General features: G+C 33.7%; 1 protein-coding gene across 2 annotated transcripts in view; it reads right to left on the reverse strand.

The window, feature by feature from the left end:
- LOC128163522 (sodium/potassium/calcium exchanger 3-like) overlaps positions 1-19325 on the reverse strand; it is a 31298-nt gene extending 11973 nt beyond the window's left edge. Inside the window, exons 1-4 of one of the 2 annotated variants that reach the window (XM_052827139.1) lie at positions 18570-19325; positions 12735-12929; positions 9978-10061; positions 8141-8244 (exon numbers count right to left, since the gene is read on the reverse strand). In XM_052827139.1, coding sequence (XP_052683099.1) covers positions 8141-8244; positions 9978-10061; positions 12735-12929; positions 18570-18855 — 669 coding nt within the window. In that variant the 5' untranslated portion in view covers positions 18856-19325. The remainder of the gene's footprint in view (positions 1-8140; positions 8245-9977; positions 10062-12734; positions 12930-18569) is intronic. The other variant, XM_052827138.1, reaches the window with a different exon arrangement.
- Positions 19326-20697: the final 1372 nt, after the last annotated feature.

A 20697-nucleotide genomic window follows, 5' to 3' on the forward strand; every position in this document is an offset into this window, starting at 1 on the left:
ACAACTGAATCAAGGGTAAAAAAAAAATACAACAACAACAAAAACAAACTTTAACGATCGAAACAAATTTGTAACTACATTACATCACCTTTTCCCTAATGTTTAAAAATGTTTTTCATTTTCAATTTCCATGAGCAGATACATGTAATATGTGTAGATTTTATATTTCAAAGAGTTTTCGCAACAACAAAAATTGTTCGATCGAATTCGAAACGAGAACAAAATTTCGTACACTATGGATTGTAAAAGGGAGCAGTATATATTAACTATTTGGTAAAGGCATTGTAAACGAATCAGGTGGGTATCATATACACACACTGGCCATTAGCGAATCCACAGTGATTCCATTAACGTTGGTAATCAAACGATTAGAATTAGAAATATTTACACAATTAGCGTTTGTATAATGAATTAAGAAAACTCGACTACTGAAGTGCATTCTCGCTCTATAAACATTTAATAAAACAGGAATCAACCTTTTTCAATCTGTGGGAATGACGCAATCACTAAACAAAGCTTGATTGTATATCATCATTATATTATTCTGTATTAGCGCTCAGTCCTCAGATTGATTTGTTATTATAATTATAACAGAACTATGTCTTTATTTTTATTTTCACCCTCTATAACGCAGCTTCACTTAATCGGAACTGGATTCAGTTGATAGAATTAGTATAAACACTACATCTATCAATATTAAATTAATACTTTCATTGATATTATTTTAGACAGCGCCGATTTTTTTTTTTTGGGGGGGGGGGGATCTCGTTGTTGACACGATGTGTGACGTCATTATCATTGATAAAACCCATTGTCCACGAATATACGTTTCCTTGAAAACGTCAATTTCACTACAATCACGAAAACTGATACCCACAAATACCGATAAAGTAATCTAATAGGTATTTTTATATCAACTATAAAATCAAAAAGGGATACATGTGTATTTCCTTGAAAGGACATCATTTTTAAAATCAGTAATTCGAGCTCTTTTAAATGATCTCAGTAATGAACATTAATGGGATAAAAATCTTCCATAGCTCTGTATAACATGGAACAGTGAGGGGGGGGGGGGGGGGGCTCTATATCTATCACATGGAAACATGGAGTTATCAAGAAAACATCTGTTGTTTGTCTGAAACTTACAACAGCTGTTGAAGGCTGAAGCAATGAGTAACACAGCATCGTCTCAGCCGTAGTGTTCAACACTGCTGCATTTAACTGTTCTCAGTCTGGTTTAAAACTTTTTTTAACATTTTCAAAGACGATGGGTGAATAAGGCGTGTAAACTGCCTATATGAGGATAGATATGATACTTTAATTAAAATTAAATCAACAACAAATTTCATAAAAAAAATTCTAAATTATTTGAAACAATGTTTTTTTTACCATAACATCGATTTATAACCCTTAAATATGTTAAATACTCGGAAAAGGTTGATTTAAACTGGTGTATGTGTGTCAAAATCACCAAAATAGTGTCATATTTAGAATTTCAATGCATTTTCTTTTATAAAATGGGTCTGAGCTCCACATTTTTGTCTTAGTCTATAAAAGGTTTGAAAGAAATCAAACCGATTTAAGTCAACAAAAACGTGGAGAGAGATGACCCACTATTGGATAGAATCACCACACTGGACACAATTCACACACAGTATTATATAAACATACCACCATAGTTTAAAGTAATCTAGTTCATGCACCTGAATTAATCATTCCCTCTCTGTTTATCTGTATAACTTATAATAGTCCATGATTGTTATTATCAGACAGGTAAATATGTGTACCTATATACTAATATACATGTATGATATATAGTATATTTAAGTAGATCACCTGGTTTAACACAAGCGATTGTTATCGGTTGTTGTTTTTTTATTCGACAAATTGCATTGACATAGACAATAGGGTGTCAGACAATTGTTATTTAGGTTACTCAATACACAGTGCACTTATTTCAGGGTACTTTTGGGTAGTTAGATGAGTCTGCAACTTAGTGTATTTAATATTTAAAAAAAAAATACAATCAACAAATCACAGTGTGTGACTTTTATGATTTGTAGGTTATAAGAAAAAGATAAAGTATTGAAAACTTTTGAAATATGCAAGCATCTCGTCCTATAAAGTAGGTAAACTTTAAGGCGATTTTCATGTACATGTATATAACGGTATAGTGGGTTACACATGTATAATGACACGTACTCTTGTTGAAACTGAGCTAGACAACCTCAAAATACACACTTTTATGCGTTATAATTTACTCGAGGCATAAGAATCAGTGTATAAAGTATGTTACATGTACTTATATTTTTAACATTAATTCGCTATCATATATAATGTGTTATGTCATACAAATGGTATAATTATTCCATATTGCAAAGTTTGGAAAAGTATTGAAAGAGAATCGTTTGAAGCATCATCTTTCGATCTGTTTCTAAAATAGTTCCTGAATTTTTTTTATTTTTAAATAACCTAAAAGGGTTAAAGTGTTTAAGTTATAGAAGTAGTTTAAACAACACGAGACGCCTTTTTTCTTTTTACGTCAAATAACAAAACATCATCCGCTTTGGTTCTTTAAGTTTAAAGGTTTTTTCCCTGTGGTTTCTTAGAGAAAATTAAGACTTGCTGTTGTGCAAAATTATCTGATATCTGTTGGAGGTCTAAAATTATCTAAGACTCAAGTATTACGCAGCAAAAAACTGAAAACAAAAAACTCAGAAAACAAAAACTACAACCAAAAATTAAATTGCGCATCGATTGAGGGATCAATGATTGTATAAAAATTGAGTTCAGATATTATAGCTCTTTAAAAGGCACTTTTTTGTCGAGGTTACTGGGTTTTATTACTCTTATGTCAATAGATGTCATAATTCTTCCTTTTTTCCTAGCTTCGCCCTGAACTATCTCTGAATTGTATATCTCGAGTCTGGCTCTATCAACGATACAAACACAACTGTACCGATTATAGGGGGCGCTTTTATCGGCTCATATGTGATTAATCGACATTGGTATATCTCCGCCAGAGATAAACACACATCAACACCTTGCAGCAATAATTGCATTATCCTAATCCAAAAGCACGACAATGCAAGCAGTGTTTAAAACAAGACTCTCAGATTGGGCCATTTTGTGAAAATGAAACACATATACAAAACGCCGACTGCTTGATTTAAATCTTTCTAGCTGTGGGGGCTGATGTGAGATGAAATGCAAGTGCATCAATGTTAGAAGATTCTGCATTAAACCCACGACGGCTGTCCATGACATGTTTTATATTCTATTTATTTTTAGAACGCGTGCGCTGACGTAGGTACCGATATGAGCAATGATAACAACATGGATTTGAAGAATAATGGGACTCACATGTACAACTTATAGATTAAGCACTTTTTCTATCTCCGGTCACAAGAGAGTTCAACGAATTTTCAAGAGTTTGATGAATGCATCTACACGTATTGTGTGTAAAAAAGAGTTTTGGTTTTCTTTTAATCGTTATTGTTTATATCTTAAATAAAACAATTTGCAGTTGCTTTAATGATGATAAATACGTATAATGTAAAAAAAAAAAATTGCATGCACGACACCTTCTCATCCCAAATCAGAACCATTGAAACAATCACAGGATTTAGACACGCCTTGAGCTGAAATTTTCTTTAAAAGTTTCCCATATTTAATGTTTATAATGATAAATATGGGCATGTTTGATTCTTCACCAAAATATGAATGTCTTGTGCTACAAGCCAGATACAGTTCAGAATACTAAAGCTTGGACTTGTTTTTGTTTACATATATTTGTTATATTGGTAAACAATTCATTTAAATCTTGCTTTTCAGTGTTTATAAAATGTGTAATTAACACAATGACACAGTTTATTTTGTTGGTAATAAGTCATTTGTTTAAGATATGACTTTACAGTATACATGTACTAATTGCAAAAAAAAAATACACTGTACATGTACCATTGCACAATCGTTGTTTCCAAAACAAAGACTTACAAACTGTGTTACTTTTATCTTGACTTCTGACATTCAAATGTTGGCCATTCTAGACATTGAAAAAGAAAAGATTGAAGTTTAGTTATTTTGAGCAGTAATCGTGTCTATGTTCATTCAATGCGATCTTGTCTGTTGCAATTCAACATCGATTCATCGATTGACTATTCGTTATTTTCTTTCAGTACGTTTTGACATCAACAAGTGTCATCTTTTTGCTATGACTCTTAGCGGCAGATTTTCATTTAGTCAATATATCATCATTGCTAGCCGCTATCATTCTGTTTCGTAACTTTCGTATATATGACTCCTGGTTGTAATTACAGCGTTAATTAGCTATAAGTGGTTGCTTTTTCGGGAAAAGAGTTAAAGTTTCATAAAAAAAAAAAATACAGAAGAGGATGATTTACAATGAAAATTAGCAACAAATTTATCCCGTTTTCGTATTTGGCTCTGTGTCACTATGTTAATATTTTTTTTCCGGCAGGCTTTTTTTATTATTATTATCCAGTAGGCTTATTTAAGATAATTTTGTGCTGTGTATTGGAGAACTAGTTCACTAGGTCAGCTAGTTTTTAGACTGTACCACGCAATAGAAACTAAGAAGCCTATGGACTCCCAACGTCTTGCTTAAAAACTGATAATTATGTTCTTATGAAGTATGTTAATATCCTGTCTTTTTCACTGACACAAGCAATTGTTTTACGAGGAAAAACATCGGTTTAAAGAGGTTTGGAAGTACGGAGATACAAGCATTAACAGGGTGGGGCAACTGTCAATGATATTTCTGAATATGATGACTATATATTGATTTGTTTTCACATATTTTTTCCTTCAAAAATATTATATAATATTCTCTATTTTTTTAAATTTTGTATATGCATGTAAATGAACTCGTATTTCATAATCTTACCTTACATCTAATCGTATAAGCCAACAGACACACATCTCAAGTGCTCTCTCTCTCTCTCTCTCTCTCTCTCTCTCTCTCTCTAAGAGAAGAAAAAAAAACGATTCGAAGACATTATATTGTATGAGATTCTCTAGGATCATCGATAGAACTCAGCGACAGAAGTTGAACAAGTCAAACACTGGTGGAACTAATTCCTGGTCCCCACATATAAAAGCTGTATTGACATATAAAAAAAAAACCGACTCAATAAGTTGCCGTATTACTCCAAAAGCAAACCGTTTTAATTGATCGGCTGTTTGCCTTACATGACAGAATCTATCGGTTATCGATATGCATGTAGAAGTCCCTGACCCGAACTATATAATAAAAGCCTCGGTATCAACGTGTTCTGAAGAGGCTGAGAGGGTTCTTTTCCCATACTTGTAATCCGCAGTTCAAACAAAGTAATCCCTGGCTTTGTTTGACAATACTGCCGTAAAAGACTTTGATAATGAATTAATGAATAAAAAAATTAATAATAAACGCTAATACAAAGAAGGATTAACGATTCTAGGTAAATAACACACCTGGCGATTAATCACCCCCCCCCCCCCTTCTGTACCCTCCCTCACCCACCCCATGTTATTCGCATGGATTTGTGCTATGTAGCTGTCCTATAAATTGGAGAAATTTCTCATCGAAGTAGGCCGTAGAACGTTTTAAGTAAAAAGTTTTAAAAGTATTAAATCGAATGCTAGCAGCAGATAATTCCGGTTTAATTAAACTTGAATTTTGAAAAGGTATATAATTCAATTAACGCAGATGATTGGAAAATAATGCCTCTTTTATACATGTACTTCGTCGGGTGTCAATGCGAGAAAAATGAAACTGTTTTTATGTCGATAGACCAGTCCACAGTTTGCAAAAAGTGAACTGCGTACTTTACCTTTTTTTTAATTGTTTAGTTTTCTTCGGTGTCTGGGTATCGCAGGGCAATCAAAATACAAGTTGGAAACGGGTTTTTAATGTCAAATAATGTTATATCTAATATAATACGTAAAGCAATATGAGCTGCAATTTTCGAGCTGAATTTTTTTTTACGAAAATATTATTTTCTACTAAAATGACAACAAATATCATGGTTTTTAAATTTCTGTCAGTCAAATTTTTGTGGGAAAAACCGTTAACAAGCCGTAATTGAAGCAAAATTTAATTATTGTCATCCTGTACAAATTTGATCTGCTATATATTTTCCTTAGAGGAGAAATCTTTCTTCTGACAAAAATTAATGATTTTTTCAAATCTTGTTTTTCATAAAAGTTACATGCAGACTTTTTTGCAGAAAAATAAAATTCTAAAAATTACAGCTCATATTGTTTTAAATCTTCCGGTTTTTTTTTTTTACAAAGGACATTACTTTTGCAAAATGTGAACAATTTTAATGAATAATTTATTGGCATTTGTCTTTACATCGTTACATGTACAACAACTGTTTCTAAATTGATGATGTAAAAGGAGAATACAACTTTATTTACGAACATGAGTAGCCGTTTTCGTTATAACAAATTTGATTTTTTTTATTAAGTTTGCTGAATGTAAAAGAACACGTTATCTGATCATGATAGCACAAATATTTTCCATTTAATTTTTTTTTTTTTTTTTTTTGCATTTTCACCATTTTGAATTTATTTGAAATATTTTCTTAAAGTACTATCGCCATACCATGCATACTACATTGAAATAGGGTACTTGTAAAATCACAAACCATTTTACACATACTCTGCAGCGGATATCAAAAGAGCATTAATTTTATTTCTCACTTTTGCTTTAACTTTCATTTGAACATAAAAAAACGGTTAATGGGGCCTTTTCATAGAATTAATGTACATTATTCTCAATATATCATTTTAATTGTTCAGGTTGGTATTTTCTGCTTTGATCGAACAGTTGCCGAATGAACCTTGTTGTATTTGATGTGGAGGAAAAAGCAATTCTAAATAACTTCATGTTTTAAAATTGTAAGAGAAATTGTACTCATCAACACAAATTACTAGCAATGAAAACTAAAACGTAGCAAGAAAGATGAAGAATGCAAGTTACAGAGGAGAAATTATAATTATTGTGATCCGGAGCCCCCCCCCCCCCCCTTTCGAAAAATTCAAACTTTAATCCACAGAGTAAAATTATCTAAAATGGACCTCGGATCCCCCCCCCCCCCCAGCCAAACACAATTATCCTTTAGAAACCCCACATCTCCGGAAAATGTCCTGGATCCGCGCATGTTGCATGTTACCTACATGTAGCCCCTCATGTTGTATAATATTTGCATTTACTGCTACAGTTGAAACAAATGAATTTCATCAAAAACCCCATCGTCGGAACCCACGGGTTTTCTATCCATTACATTGTTGAAAGCAGTGTAACAAATAGAAAACCCGTGGGTTCCGACGAAGCAAAAAACCCGTATGTATCTCATGTGAGTGCTCTGTATAAACCCCTTGTCTTCAGTAAGATTAATGCTGTGCATGTACATAGTTCTATCTCATCCTTAGCTGATTCATTACAGTAATTCCGTTGTGTTATTTTTGCTCTATGTTGTTGATTTTTTTTTTCAAAAAAAAATAAATCATCATGAAATTGGGTTTAGCATTTCCAGAACCAAAGTAATGGTACATGTAATTGTATCACAAGCTTATCGTTAATTTATGTTTTATTTGTCTTTTTAGGTACATTGTTTGTTTTTTGTTTAATCATTTATTGGCTTTGTATGTTGTGGTTTTTTCTGTTATGTATTTTTTTCATTTATTTTTCGGGTGGGGGTTCGGAGGGGGGGGGGCTCTAATTGAGTTGAAATCAAATCATTACTTGGCCAATCAGTTAAATCAGTTAAACAATGAAAAACCACAGCCGTAAATGACAAAATGAGACTCATATTGATGATGATCGTCCTTTCACGGTTGGGATTCCTGTCAAACTAATAACAATTCAAGGAAATCCTGCAGGCAGTCGGCAATCTCAAACTACTTAAATTCAACGTTGAATTTTCACTGACAACAAAAAATGTGTTTTGCATTTTGTGATGAATTTCCTCAAAGAGTGATGGGAAATCTCACTGTTTTTGCATTTCTAACCAAGTTTAGTACAGAACAGTTGCAGAGTACTCCAGTATAAAGCTCACAGCTATGATAGATCGCACTGTAATAAATCAGTGTTCGTGAGTGAATTCTTCTTTTTTTCCAGAAAAGGAAAACTCACCATTCCTGCAAACAGCCCGCACACCCCCACAATGAACAGGATGTTGAAGACGGCTGATCCAACAATGGTCCCCACTCCCACGTCGCTCTCGGCGATAAAGACACCTGTAAAACAGCGACAGAGGAAGTTCAGACAGCTGCGATAGAGGATATTCAGGCTGTGACAGAGGAAGTTCAGACGGCTTAAAGGCCGCTCGTCCGACCGATTGACTGACCTTATTATATCTTAATTGGGTCAAATGCCCGTCTGTCGCAATCGGACGAAAAAAGAAAACCTCATCAATTTCCGAAAAACTGAATATTATATTATTGTCTTGAGACGGCAAGACAGTGACTCTAATTTTCGAATATTGAATATTTTAAAACTGAGTTTTCTTCATAATGAGAACATTTCCGGTTGCGTTGTCCTAATTTTTCTGAGCATGAATATTTGCATGATGCCATTGGTGAAAGCAACTTAGTTAATAGACTAATTCAACAAAAATGACTACAGTTCGTATTTGATACATGTATTTTAGCAAACGTTGTAGCTTTTTGTTTAATCGTTCAGATCCGAACCGGGCTTCTTTTTAAAAATCAAAATATATATAAGTTTATAGTTAAAAAAACCATTCGTTTCGTATTTTGTCTATATGTCTTTATGTCAGGAACTTTAGTTGCAAGGTATTTTATGATAATTTCACATCATTGGAATCCGCTTATCGAGATTATTCATGATACAAGCAGTGTTGATGGTGATATATATAAAAAAATTACTAATGGTTAGCTTGAATATTTTGACCTCTTATTGTAGCAGTATTGGATTATTTTTTTATCATTCGAAGTCTAATACTATACCGCGCAATGAACAGCTAGGCTGCGCGATAAAACGGGATTAAGAAGGAGAAAGCTTTTAAAAATGTTCCGTTTATTTCAGAAACGTGAGAACGGACGAGTACCAAAGACACTAATATCAGAAATGAAATTAAAAATCAAAAATAGATCCTAATTCGCCATCAAGTAAGGTCTTTTTGACGTCATGGTATGAGAGTGAAAATGGAATCGAAAAAATGGACAGTTGTAATGTCGTATGCCACGCAATAAAAGGGGAGAACAAATCTATAATTCCATTAGATAATCTATCAATCCTTGATGTAAAATTGTGTAATTAGGTAAGTTATTTCGGATCCGCGTAATCATTTGCTGGCTCTGTCCTGCCATTGTAATGCGGTGGAAGCCAGAAGAAGTGATGATTTTTCTGTAATAATGGTATAATGGCGACGATGACATAAGGTGATCGATTCATCGGAAACTGGGACACGAAAGATCATTCAAAATATGCTGACGCATAAAGTATGTTTGAAACAGATCCACTCTTTATATAATATGACACTGATGTCTACATAACAACATATTCTTGCACCTACATGTACATGTAATAAGATTTATCCAATTAAGGAGGTCTGGATTCCTCCATATTAAAATATGACGTTCTTCCTTTCGGGAAAAAACCCATTAAACCCCCAATAACTATGATATGTAGACCATGAGTTCTAAAAGAGGTTTTTACAATATTTTACTATGTTTAAAAGAATTTTTAGATGATTTATAAATCCAAATATTGTGAATATTGAAAATTTTAAAACGGGGCTATCAAGCGATGCACATGCATCCATATTATTTTCTTTAAGTAAGAGTCCAATTCCATTCTTTATTCACATGAACATTCTTAACATACTTTTTATGACTTTTGATAATCAATATTTTGAAATATTGATCTTTTAAAATCTTCGAAACAACCCAAGGTTAGAAATCGTGTATTGAATATTTAGAATCAGCTTATGAATATTCATAGATACCTATTAAGGCCGTGAAGAATTCTGGGGCGGAACTTCCGGCCGCCATGAATGTAGCACCCGCAACATCTTCCTGTAAACTGAGTTCTGGAAATGAAGAGGAACAAAATCAATGATTTAAAATCAATTATCAACAATCAATTTTGCAACCTGTAATTCGTAGACACGCGATATACATGTACCTTTTCAGTATATTCAACTCCATATAAGTGTGCAAGTATACAAGGATATTTTTTTTTTACATAATGCACTTTCGTACATCTCATTCCCTTTCCCCGTCAATTGCAGGTGGGGACCTCTCTAAAGTCTTACAAAATGAGATTCAATGGGTTTTTTTATACTGTCATTTCCATTTAAAAAAAAAATAACAACAACCGTTTTCAAACCATTGTTCCCTTTTGCCAGTTCTGCAGTTCTGTAGCTCCTGGTCTGAAAAAATCGTCCATCCGAATTTTTTTTTAGACCGGGGGCTACAGACCTGCAGCTTAGTTGAAGTCGGCTCTTTTAAGTATTAAAAAATGGTGAAAACTGTGGACTTTTTTTAATTGCTGTCTATAAAACAAATAATAATATCATTCATCTCCATACATTTGTATTATCTGATTTATTCCATGCGCGGATCTAGAAGGGAGAGGATCAAGACCCTGCTAGAAAATCCTGCCTTATGAAATCCATACAGTAAAATTACCAGTAACAGACCCCCCCCCCCCCCCCCCCCGTAAACAAAATTATCGCTTGGACCTCCAACACCCTTGGAAAAAAAATTTCTCTGAGTCCGCGCACGTGTTCAATTAGCATACACACAATTGCCCTCTCAAGATCTTTTTAATGATTATCCAAATTGTCCTTAATTTAAATGTCCTAAAGGTTAAACAAAAACAACAACAACAACAGTAAAAATCGAACAAAAGACAGAAGTATCCTTTGAGTTCATCGTTAACACTCGACAGAATTTGACATTGAATGGATGGCGGTCCTTGGTGTTGGTTAACCCAGGCAATTCTGTGTTTTTGTTTTTTCTTGTGATCATGGTGAGCCCCGTTTGTTTATAATTAATAAACAGTCAGGATATTGCAGTAATTCTGCATGAGCTGCACACGCATGCATCAAAAGGAACCGCATCCTGGTCACGATTTGATGTTTCAAACATTCAAACAACAACCAACCCCCCAAACCCTTCACCCTCTTTTTTATTATACTCATAATATTTCGCTTATAATTGCTAAACGGACAGTTTTCTATTAAGAAATACTTGATTAGATTTAATATATTGATGCTGGCATACTTATGAATTACAGGTGCAAGGGGAAAATTAATATAATACGTCGAATAATAAAAAAAAATAGCGCAAGTACATCAATTTTTTTTACGTCAGCAAATCTGATAATAATCCAACCAATATCGTAAACATGTATCGGCTGGTGGTCTTTTTCAAAGAAAACATTATTAGATTCTTGTATTTGGTATTAAGAAACCCCGATACCAAAATCATGGTCACTGCATGAGTTGGGGAAACGTGACGTTAGTCGACATTTTGTTTTTCAAAGAAAACATTATTATATTTTCTTGTATTCTGTTATTAGAAAGCTCGGTCCAAAAAAAGAAATGGCCACTTGCATGGGCTGGGGAAATGCAACGTTGACCTCTAATGCTCTGTTACACTATAATAAACCGCTAACGACAATTTCGCTGGCTACCACAATTTCTAATTGACGGTCGCAATATATCCCAGGCAATATTATGGTTTGGTTAACCAGTGAATGACAGATGCCGATCCCGATCACGTGACCAGAAGAAGAATAAAACGGTCCCCTTAATTTCAAAGTTTTGTACATGCGTGCTGGCTCGGTAATGCATTGCGGGTACAAGGCTGAATATGAATAAATCTGCTGCTTAGAATTTCGTGACTTAAATGATATCGTTGTCACACGTAAGCTTTTTAAACGAAAGATAAACATGTCCTAAACCACTAATACATGTATTTACATGTAGCAAATACACTCATAGACCCTCGGTAAATTTGTATTTTTGATTTGTAAATTGAAGTATATATGATATTTAGTGGTTTAACAAGGAATCACTGATCTAAAACATTTGAGTGTGTTTATTGTATTGTTACAGTGTAAATGTGATATTTTAAAGGGGCATGGTCACGATTTGGGTGAAAAATTATTTTCCCGAATTTAATGTTTTCAATGCTTCAGTGAAGCATTCTTAAAAGGCAACCAAAATTTGAGTGTCATTTGTTTAGTTATAAGCGGGTTACAGAACTTACAATTCTTTGCAATATAAACAAAGCTTTTTTTCAAACCTTTTTGAATGTTGAAGCGAACATTTCAAATCTAGGCCTAAAATGAATGTGTTAAACGTTGGGAACTGTTTATATATGCCTAAAATGAATTAGAAGATGGAAAAATCAGCTTTATAAAGTTTTTTTTATGGGTATATTGAAATTATGTAAACAAAAACAGGGCACGAGCCTTGTTTACATGACACAGAATTGTGAGCCCTGTATCTTGCTTAAAACTTATAGGCTGACTCTAAAATTTAATTTGATGCATTCCTGAAGGATTGCAAATAATAAAAACAGAAAAATAGAATTTGACAAAAATCGTGACCATGCCCCTTTAATAAGATACATGTATAAGCGGATATATACATGTAGACGACAAAGGGGGAAATAATTTTTACGAATTTTATACATGATATATGGTCACAACAGAATTTAAAAAATCGTAATCTGACCAACGGGGCGCTTACCGTCACAAATGATTTCTAGAGATGCACAGAAATAGTCGTCGCACACAATGGCCAGCGCCCCGAACACGTACAGCACAATCAAGATATGAGCGAACACGCCCCCGTCCCGAGTTTCCTTCAGTGTCATAAAATTTCCCGGAAATTCTTCCGCAGAGCGTGTCGTGCAGTTTTTGTGATCCGATTCACTCCTGAGACCTGAAATTTAAAAGACAAAATGTACACAATTTTATCTTATTTTTATTTCTTTTAATTTGGTGAAAATCTTTCTAACAGTTTATCTACTTCAAGATTTGCCGAAACAACTATTCGTGTTTTGTTAAGCATAATATACATGTACTGTAGTATTAAAATTTCTACAGCTATTGATAAAAATGCATGCTATATGAATTTTAAATAAGTATGGTCACGATTTGAGCGTATACTTTTCAAATTTTACTTTCCCATTTTTCTACCAAAAACTTCGTTTTGATACGTTATGCTTATTACAGTAATCGAGGAGAACTGTATACTTGTTTTATATAATTTCACACCGTGATATAGTGCGATCTCTTAATAGCGGAAACTGCTGCAGTTTATTACGCCGGTCTATTACTATAAACTTAAACTTATGAATCAGCATTAAATCAAATTTATTTATTTATTTGATTGTTATAATTCTCGAAAGTACAGTTTTGATGGCTTGGAGAGAGAGAGAGAGAGAGAGAGAGAGAGAGAGAGAGAGAGAGAGAGAGAGAGAGAGAGAGAGAGGCTATTAAAAAGTTTATCATATCATAGCATAATTCAAATAACTTTACATTGTATTCAACTTCTTTCATATTTTGAGAAATAGGGAGTTTCAGATTAGAATTAAAAGATATGGTTTCAAATGACTTTACAAAGGTTACCTATAGAGGAAATTTCACTGCTTTAATTTTTTTAATATAAATACGCTTCAAGCCAATGCACAGAGTAAAATTTTAACTTGTCAAATTCTTTTGTAAATTTTTGACGTGCTTAAAATATACATTTATGAAAAGAAAAGTATTCAAAATTCATCATTTGTTTATTGTTTTAACGTTATTAAAGTGAGAAAATTATGACTAAAGAATGTTAATGATCTAATTATCACAAAAATCTGCCTTCTTAACCAGTTTTTTTAAACACAGAAAAGTGCAAACTATGAATATATAGGTAAAATACTTGTAAAATGATTTGCCATTGTTTGAATGGTAGAGAGTGAGAAGGAAGCGTGTCAAATCCCGGAGAAAGATTTTTGTCTAATCGAAATCAACTCTAACAACTGTCTTAATTACGATAATTTTTAACTAAAGTAAAAATTTCGAAAATTCAGCTGGCATGCCAATTTTTATTGAATTATTTCTATCTTCGCCAAAACGCGTTTGCTTTTTAAAATATAAAAAAAATCACAGTTTTAATTACAAGAGAAAAATTTTGACAAGAATTCTTCACTGGCATGAAAAAAGGTGGAAATTTTGTCTGTATGTTCGGTCATTTGCCTCGTAAAACAAATGCATGTTATGATTATTTCATGTGCGTTTATAACTTAAATATGGTTTTAAAGCGATCTCATTTGATGCTTAATAAGATAGGATAACGAACGTTATAAATTAATTGAAACCTCTTCTCAATTAAACTGATTAATCCAACAGCAAGATACATTTTTGCATGAAAATATGAATCCAGAATTTTTTATATTTTCTTTCAAATTCTAAATAACATCAATTTTTTTATAGAAATACTTGCATTGTTTTTAATTTTTATTCAAAGTTTGTACACTGTTTTATTGTCTTATGATTAAAAACATCCAAAAAATGAAATGCTACTAAAATATGTCTTTATTACGTTGGTGGTAAACCAAGCGTTGTTTAATTACTATATTAGAATTACATGAATGATTGAAATTTAGACTTGCAAGTCTAAAAATGCTTCATGATCCCGACGTTTAATTGCTAGATACAGTTTTCCATCATGTACATCGGTCTTTATACTTTATAATATGATTTTATGAATCCTGTTTCCTATCAAAATGCATCGACCGGAAAGATTGCATGTAAACATGTATGATACATAATTCTAGCGAATATAGATTCGCTGGTTGAAATACAGAACTGCATTGTCCTTACAAAACAAACCCTGGTTATATGTCATTTGTGAGCAGGCTTTGAACAAGGACGATTTTCTATTTATGTTTATTTATCCTCTCAATCCCCCATTGACAGAAACGAAACTGAAACCCAGTTAATTTTTATTGATTGTGACTTTATAACAGTCAGTTATGAAAATATATTTATTCATTTTTTTGCGACACGAAGAAATGGGGGATGTAGATTTCGTTTCCCGTCAGATCGGTTGACATTTGAATAAGATGACATGTATTTGTCAAGAGATATAGGGGATGCATAAGGAGATGATGACCCCACGCCTCTCCTCCCCATCCCCAGTTACTCCCCCGCCCGACTTGTATTCTTTTAAGTCTGCTGATCAATGGGTAACAAATACTTGTATAGGAAATAGTGTTTTTCAAGACTACAAATATTTCATGTCGCTGTGCAAGCACGGTAGTTTTATCATACAGTACAGCATTAACTTTCTCTCCCATCCCCACCCCCACCCCTCGACATCTCCACCCCCATTGCTTTCCTCTTTTAGTCAAAGTTTTAAGGTAAAAAATGAATTGCAGTTTAAAAGGGCTGAATAGCCATGGTCATTTTTTAGACTTTTTTAATCTCCTTAAGCAGAAGAGCTTGTCAAAGAGATAAAGGCAAACATTCAAATTTTTAAACTAAAATATTTGGATGTTTTCTTTACTAAAAAATAGTTTATGGCCAATAATATCATATTTTAAAGTTTAAGGTAGATCTAGTAGGTCATTGACCATCCAGCCTCCTTAATTAAGGTTTTCAGGTGAAGAAAGACTGCATAGTACTTTAACATTGTTGACACCATCTGCTCTTCTAATATCTAGACACACACAAACGTAGCGATTAGTTACTGGTACTCGAGGTGCCCGCACTATCAGAAATCTTTAATTATTCATGAGCTTCCACATAACACCGATTATCCAATTGACTCTACTGTTGACGCCAATGTTCATATATCTCGGCGGGTTTCGCCTTTTTTGCAAACTTGGCAGCTTAATTCAACAAATATTATATACCTTTATGGAAAAAACACACACATGCACGCGAAATGAATGAAATTGTAGGGTATTAAACCCAGCCCTAAAGCTCGGTGTACTTAGAGCGGTACAAATAGGTCTCCTAACAATAAGTTACTATTGATTGAACATATGCTATATATCTGTTGTCAAAGCCAAAAAGAACCGGAAGACGGAACGAAGAATTAAGCCTTTATTTCTATGGTGACATGTATAATAGAAAAACGGTGTCAATCAGTCATTCTCCATACCAAGTGGAACTCGGCTAAAGGTACGCGGTACTGTATAATTATATACATCTACATGGACTAAGTTCATTCATGACTTAAATGTGCTCTGTATGTCAATCAAATGGAAGGCGTCATTGATTCATTTGACGTGAATCAAAAAGAAGGCATGTAGAGTTGGACACAAAAAGGGGGAGGGGGGGGGCACACAGTACTTTTTCCTACAATAAGAGGCCACTCAATTGCGTAACAGATCTTTTTTTTTAATTTTGTCTTTCTCCCACTTTCATGATCCATTTAAAATCATAACAGAATGTTTCCATAATATATTTTTCTTTATATGATTGGAGTTACGGACACTTGTACATTCACATGATATTATTTCGTACTCATATAAAATGCAGATATAATCATTATACAATAATCTACATCATTAGAATATCATATTTTCCCTCTAAAATTGCTTAAATTTTGCCTCTATGACTTACATAATTCTTATGCATCATGCTTATATTTATTATATACGTAAACATTCAAATTCTTTACTACATTAATGAAAATATGCAGAAGGTTTGTAGGTGAATATCATCACAATTATACTTTATTAAAGCAGGCATTCAAAAAATCGAAAATGTTCCAACGCCCAACATTTCCCTGTAAATTGATCGTAATTCGTGCTTTTATCTTCTTGTATGCGCAAGTAAAAGCACAGAACGCAAAGGCAGTTACTTTGCAGTTAAAAGCCGAATCTTAAAGGCTGTTCTTAAATAGCCTAGGTCTTCAATCGATAGGTTCGTTATTAAAAAGTGATTACATGTGTATGTACATGGAAATCAAAACTGCGTCCTTGACCTCAATGACAAGAAGTCCGTACCCATTACGAGGCTAATTATCTTGCTTGTTCTCAAATTATAGGCACGGGGAACCCGAGTTTTATTCAATCAAAGAGATTCGATTATTGAGTTTAGTTCCTCAAATAGATCGGTTAATTGTATAAAAGGAAGAAATGTGATTACATTGGCTCTAGTGACGTCAACATCCGGGTACTCCAATTCATCAACAGACGACAGACAGAAATAAAACAAGATGGATTTATAAATTTATTAGAACACAAATCACCCCTCCTCCACCGCCGAAAATGGCCTATTTATCCTGAACACACATTATTTCGGTGATTAAACGAAATTTTACGAACAGAGAGGCGTATATCGCATGTCGATGAATTCCGATTCATTGCATCCCGATCGAAAATTTATTTTAAATTCAGACAAACAGACATGTGTAAACAATATTAAGGTATAAGTATATTTGCAAGGCATTTAATGGCTGGGTCATACATGTCAAAATTGAAATGTTAACCTTTACGACGGTGTCTGAGTTAACTTAAAACCAAATCAGACGGACGGACGGACGGACTGCCAAAAACTTAAGACAAAGAGATTAACAGAACAAAAACATGTTTCACTTTAATTGTTGAGCATAGAATATCAACTTACTATAGGTGTTCACGATATTGAACAGAGAGAGAGAGAGAGAGAGAGAGAGAGAGAGAGAGAGAGAGAGAGAGAGAGAGAGAGAAACCAATGGTATCGGCTTTTAATTTACTGTGTACCTGCTTCAGAGATAAAGATTTGCTATCAGTACTTTTCTATATTTAATCATGGACAATGACGTCACGAGACGCGAACCTGCGTTTGAGACTGTTAGATGTTTATCTTTAGATTTACATGCCCCGTCCTTCTCTCTCTCTCTCTCTCTCTCCCTCTCTCTCTCTCTCTCTCTCTCTCTCTCTCTCTCTCTCTCTCAGCGTCCCAATAATGACTTATCATCTAGCTTGATTTTCAAATACTGTAAATATTATCTATAGATTATCTTTAATCCTTAATTTCCTGTCAAATGACTAACTATTACATCGATTAAAAAAACTTAACAATTTTATCCTCTCTAAACTTGCTTTGCCTCGGTTAATCTTATTATCAATTCGCACACAGCACATTTAAAAAGGGTTATCGGCGATAACATTATTATTTTTATCCTGTATGTTTCATGTTAACACGTTTCATTATATATTTAACAAACATAGCCATATGATCTATATATCTATTGAAGTATAATCACAAAGCCAGATTGGCAGCTCCGAAAAAAGAATTTCTCTACAGACAGGTGTCTCATCTCGGTTTGTCATGACATGTGTTTCTTATAGCATCAAGTTGAAATGATCGCGAGCATGCAAACTTGGCCTTAATAAAAATTCCATATGCACAAGTATTCTATGCAATATTACATACACAATGAGCTTGTATTTTCTTGGTTTCAAGAAAGCAAGTGCCAATACGTCAAAATTTATAAACACAATACCCTACCCATCCAAAAAAAATATTAAAAACAAGATAATTTCTGTTTTTATATTCCATGTTTTGATGAAAATTATAATATATAAACAAACATTACCTGGTTCAGACGTCCCATTGCCATAGGAAATAACATCTCTTTTTACCCGTAAAACTTCATCAAATTCAACTCCTTCCTGTTTGTTAATTTCGTTGTATACCCGGTGCAAAACATTGAAGGCAACAAAAGCCACATAGATCAGAGCGAGACACAGTAATTTGGCGCCTTTTTTCTTCCCCCTCTTGCATGTCCGTTTCTGACACCCTCGGACGCTGAAATCCCCAGGGCCATCTTGAATCTGAATTTTAGTAGTGTCCCCTATCCGCCTGGGATCATGGCTTTCCATTCCGAAAACTGAGACGATTCACTCCGATTTCTCATCGACTGGAGACGGGCACAAATTAAAAGGGGCGTTCACGAACGATTATACTCGGGATAATATGTCATCAAGCCGGGTATCGAAGAGAGGCGAGGAGAAACGAAATACATGTAATACTGTAGTAGTACTATTAGTTGTCCACTATCTCTCGTTTAACGATGCGACGATCGAGCGAGCGAGCGAGCGCACTATATCCCCCAATACACCTTTACGGCCAAACGCAATCTCTTGTTTACTCTTGCATCAACGCCATATAATAAACGTTTCCGATAACACAAATAAACATGTTCTGTTTATTTCTACGTATCAGCTGCATAGATATATATATTTATAAAAATACACCTTAATATTCATAAAATTTTCTCTCGAAGATACATTATGCAGTAAGACGTAATGTTTTCTTCAGACCTTCAACTTAATGAACAAGCAAACACGAAACCGGCTCGTTTAAAAATGCACGCGCTATATCATCTATTTATGTGCGAAGTTTTTCAAAACAATGGGAGTTCAGCGGGTTTTTTGTTTCTAATCGAGAGAGGTTGCATACATGTGTTGCTGCTTTTTTGCTGCAGAACAAAAATCGATTCCCCCCGTCGAGGGGCCCCGCTTTCGTATTCAATTGGTTAACCAGCAGCAATTTTTTCTTCACGTCAAAGTCGATAAATGCTTCGTTTTGTTTTGTTTATTTTTTTCAACATAATTTCATTATCAAATTTAGAAATAATTAATTACTACCGTACACAATATGAGCGGGCGTGTTTGCATTATTTTTTCTATACTTGATTCACAAAAAATGAATATTAATTTATTCCTTCGAAGTACAATGCACTAAAATCAATTCCAAAGAAAGATAACTCTCAAACACTCGCTATCCCTGTATCTGACTCTCTCGCTATCTCTCTTTCTCCCCCGTTCTCTCTCTCTAAAAGTTGGTAAACAGTTGAATCTCCAGGAAAAAAAACCAGCCTGATATTTATAAAATAAGTTGTTGGAGTGTAAAAAATTGTATAGATGTTTAAACAAGATTCTCTCAAACATTTTACTAATACAACTCAAGAATGACACTGGTCTGTAGTTTGATGTTCTTTCTTACATGTGACAATCTCTCGCTCGCTCTCTCTCTCTCTCTCTCTCTCTCTCTCTCTCTCTCTCTCTCTCTCTCTCTCTCCGCCTAATGGGCCACTGGCTACCACATGTAATTCACTTACTTTGTATATTTACATGGATTAATTTGATTTGATAATACTCAGTAATGTAATTAAATAGATTAGCTGAGATATCATCTTTGATGAACATATGTTTTGCTTAACGAATATTTTTTCTCGGTTAAAGTTTATTGAGTAAAGTTGAAAGTTTAGTTGGATTTTAAAACATGAAAAAAGGTTTATTGGTTTTTAATTAAATAAATATTCAAAAAAGTTAACATGCAAATCAATCATTTGATCATTCAGGAATGTGCCAAATAGGAAACAAAAATGTGGTTTTGTAACAACCAAAAAAAATTACAAAATAACGGACGCAAAACAATTGAAAAAAGTATATTTTTTAGAAGAACCCAATAACATAACCTGAAAATAGACTGAAATAGACTCGAAAATAGACTGAAGTCAGAAAATGAGCATTACCATATTAACTTTTAAAGTAATGATGATAAATGTAGGAAATTTAGACCTTACTTTAATTCTCCTCGACAGTATGTACACATATACATGCATATTAAAGTTACCGTTGTTCTTAAATGATATGATTGATTAAAAGAGTAACGGATTAAAATTTTGTTGTACGTGGTTGGAACGGGGATTGTTTCAC

Source organism: Crassostrea angulata, chromosome 9 (assembly GCF_025612915.1).
Source record: "Crassostrea angulata isolate pt1a10 chromosome 9, ASM2561291v2, whole genome shotgun sequence".
NCBI classification, from domain to species: Eukaryota; Metazoa; Mollusca; class Bivalvia; order Ostreida; family Ostreidae; genus Magallana; species Magallana angulata.